Genomic DNA, 2,229 nt, shown 5'->3' with positions numbered 1-2,229 from the left:
ACCCCCCCCCCCCCGCCTCCGGCAAACCAGGGAGGTTGAGAAATTCTGACCCTGCAGAATTTCTGCAGTGGGGAACTCTTTGGCTCTGTCACCCGTTGAAAGCCTCCAAGACGTCAGCGTACTTGAAACGAAACGTTTTTTCTTGTCTGGCAGCAAGAGTTGCCAAAAAAGAACAGGTTCTGCCTCCTTGTTGCGTGGTGCTCTGGGGGAAATGACGGTAGTGAACAGCTTTCCTGAGCTGTGCTGCTCTGACTCTTGCTTCTTTCTCCCTAGATGGGGGTGATAAGGATGCTCGGGACTCGGTCCAGATGTGGCTGGAACAGCGACTCCGGGACGGCTTGGAGGACGGGTCTGTTTCAAGGCAACAGATTGGCACCTTCGAGAGGTACACCAAGGTGAGCTCTGGATACGTGCTCGGGAGAGGATGGGGCAGGACAGGAAAGGCTCTGCTGGCGACGCTCAGAGGATGTGGGTTAGGGGGAGGAGGAGAGGTCTTGGATGTTGGGAGGGGGCAGAGGGCGCTGGGAAGATGAGGATGGGCTTTGTCCGGCAACTCTGTGACCTTTTTTTTGTTTTATTTTCCCCCTCTCCCAGGGCTTTGGCAGGAAGGTGCTGGAGCAGCAGGGCTGGACGGAGGGGCTGGGGCTGGGGTCCAGCAACTGTGGAATGGCCGAAGCTCTGGAGAACGAGGGTCAGAACCCCAGATGCAAGAGGGGGCTGGGGTAAGTACCCAACCCTGCCCTGCCAGCCTGCGTTCAGAGCCTCTGCCCGCGCTCTCTGGGCTGACGCAGCAGCTAACTGGCCGCGAAAGGAGCGGAGCGTGAACCAGAACTGGAAGGCTGTCCCAGGGATCTGCCTTTCTCCGCGCAGCTGGTGGCAGGGCCCGCCACAGCGCTCCAGAGCTAAATACGCTGCTCTTCCTGATGGGCCAGTGCTCCTCAGAGGAGCTTGTGGTGTTAGAGTAGGGCTGGAACCGTGTGCAGGTTCATGCAGCACACAAACACGGAGGGAGAGCTGTGCTTGAGGGTCACCTCTGCTACGGTATTCCGGTGGGGAAAGCCCAAGTGACCCGAGCTGTAGCTGCGCGCCTCACCCCTACCTTCTCGGCGGGGTTTCTGGAGGCTTTGCGCGGTGCTGTGTTTCACCGTGAGGGCTGGCTCTCGTCCGTAGAGCAATCTCGCAGCCAGGAATAGGACGAGAATCCCTATCGCCCTGTATCGGTCCACCTCTCCCCTGCCAGCGTGTGAAGGAGCTGAGCTGGGATGCAAAGGGGTGTCTGACTGCCTCGGCAACGTCGGACCAAACGTTTCCTCCTCCCCTCTAGGTACCACGGGGAGAAACTGCCAACTTTCAGCAAGGTGAAAAAGCCCCGGCGGGACGCTCCCATCCTCATCTCGACTATCTATGATGACCCTGACCCACAGGACAGCGGTGACCGGCTGCTCAGGCGCCAGCCACCCACTGCCATGAAGTACAGGCGGGACATGGCGTTTGTCCGGGCGTCACGCGGTGCTCTGGAGGGCTTCAGTGCCCAGTCGCGCTGAGCGGAGACCGTCGCAGAGCCGTTGTACTGGTTCTGCTCCTCTCGAGCACAGGCTGGCTCCTGGTCTCGGGTTTGGAGCAGGGTGTTCATATATTTATTTTTGGAAGAAATACAGACTTGTAACAAAAATTGCCTCGGTGGTGGGGTTTTTTTTCCCCTGACTGAACCATTCAAATGAGGGGAAATAGCGCTGGTCCTGTTCGTTCAGTGGGGACGGGGAAGGGTGTCGCGTTTCTGACTGGCTGTTTAAAGCCGGTGCTACCGCCTGGCTCAACCAAGCTTGTCTGCTAGGTCAGCCTAAAAAAAAAAAAACCAGAACTCGTAGTTCGTGGCTGCCTGAGACCCAGGGAAGGACAAGTACAGACAGGGCCGGCCGTGGCACGGTAACTGTCCTGCGGAAAGCTCGCTGCTGGCCCGCAGCTTCGCGTTGCTTGGGCGTGACGATCCCACGCTCCTGAGAGAAACTCGTCGGGACGAAAGACTCGTCCTGGCAGCCTCCGGAGGAATTCCGTGGGAGGCGTTTCCCCGCGATAGGGCGTAGCGGGTGCTCCCTTCCACGGCTCTCCGATGTGCTCTGCTCCGTTTTTTTGTTGAGGAGGGGCGGCGCGGAGAGCCCTGGTCCCAGTGACCCAGTACTGGAGGGTTAGATGTCAATTGGTGAATGCTCTTTGCTGGCGGGCTCCGGC

The 2,229-nt window shown here is 58.9% G+C and overlaps 1 protein-coding gene across 1 annotated transcript in view; it reads left to right on the top strand.

Annotated features, from left to right (window-relative positions):
* The window catches only part of GPATCH3 (G patch domain containing 3), a 4,121-nt gene extending 2,462 nt beyond the window's left edge, over window positions 1–1,659 (top strand). The window contains exons 5-7 of the mRNA XM_009334671.1: window positions 274–395; window positions 595–722; window positions 1,325–1,659. Coding sequence (XP_009332946.1) covers window positions 274–395; window positions 595–722; window positions 1,325–1,544 — 470 coding nt within the window. The 3' untranslated portion in view covers window positions 1,545–1,659. The remainder of the gene's footprint in view (window positions 1–273; window positions 396–594; window positions 723–1,324) is intronic.
* The last annotated feature ends 570 nt before the right edge of the window (window positions 1,660–2,229 follow it).

Source organism: Pygoscelis adeliae, unplaced genomic scaffold, assembly GCF_000699105.1.
Source record: "Pygoscelis adeliae isolate BGI_AS28 unplaced genomic scaffold, ASM69910v1 Scaffold422, whole genome shotgun sequence".
Classification (NCBI taxonomy): Eukaryota; Metazoa; Chordata; class Aves; order Sphenisciformes; family Spheniscidae; genus Pygoscelis; species Pygoscelis adeliae.
The sequence above is the reverse complement of the archived record's forward strand: the minus strand, read 5'-3'. Positions and strand labels throughout refer to the sequence as shown.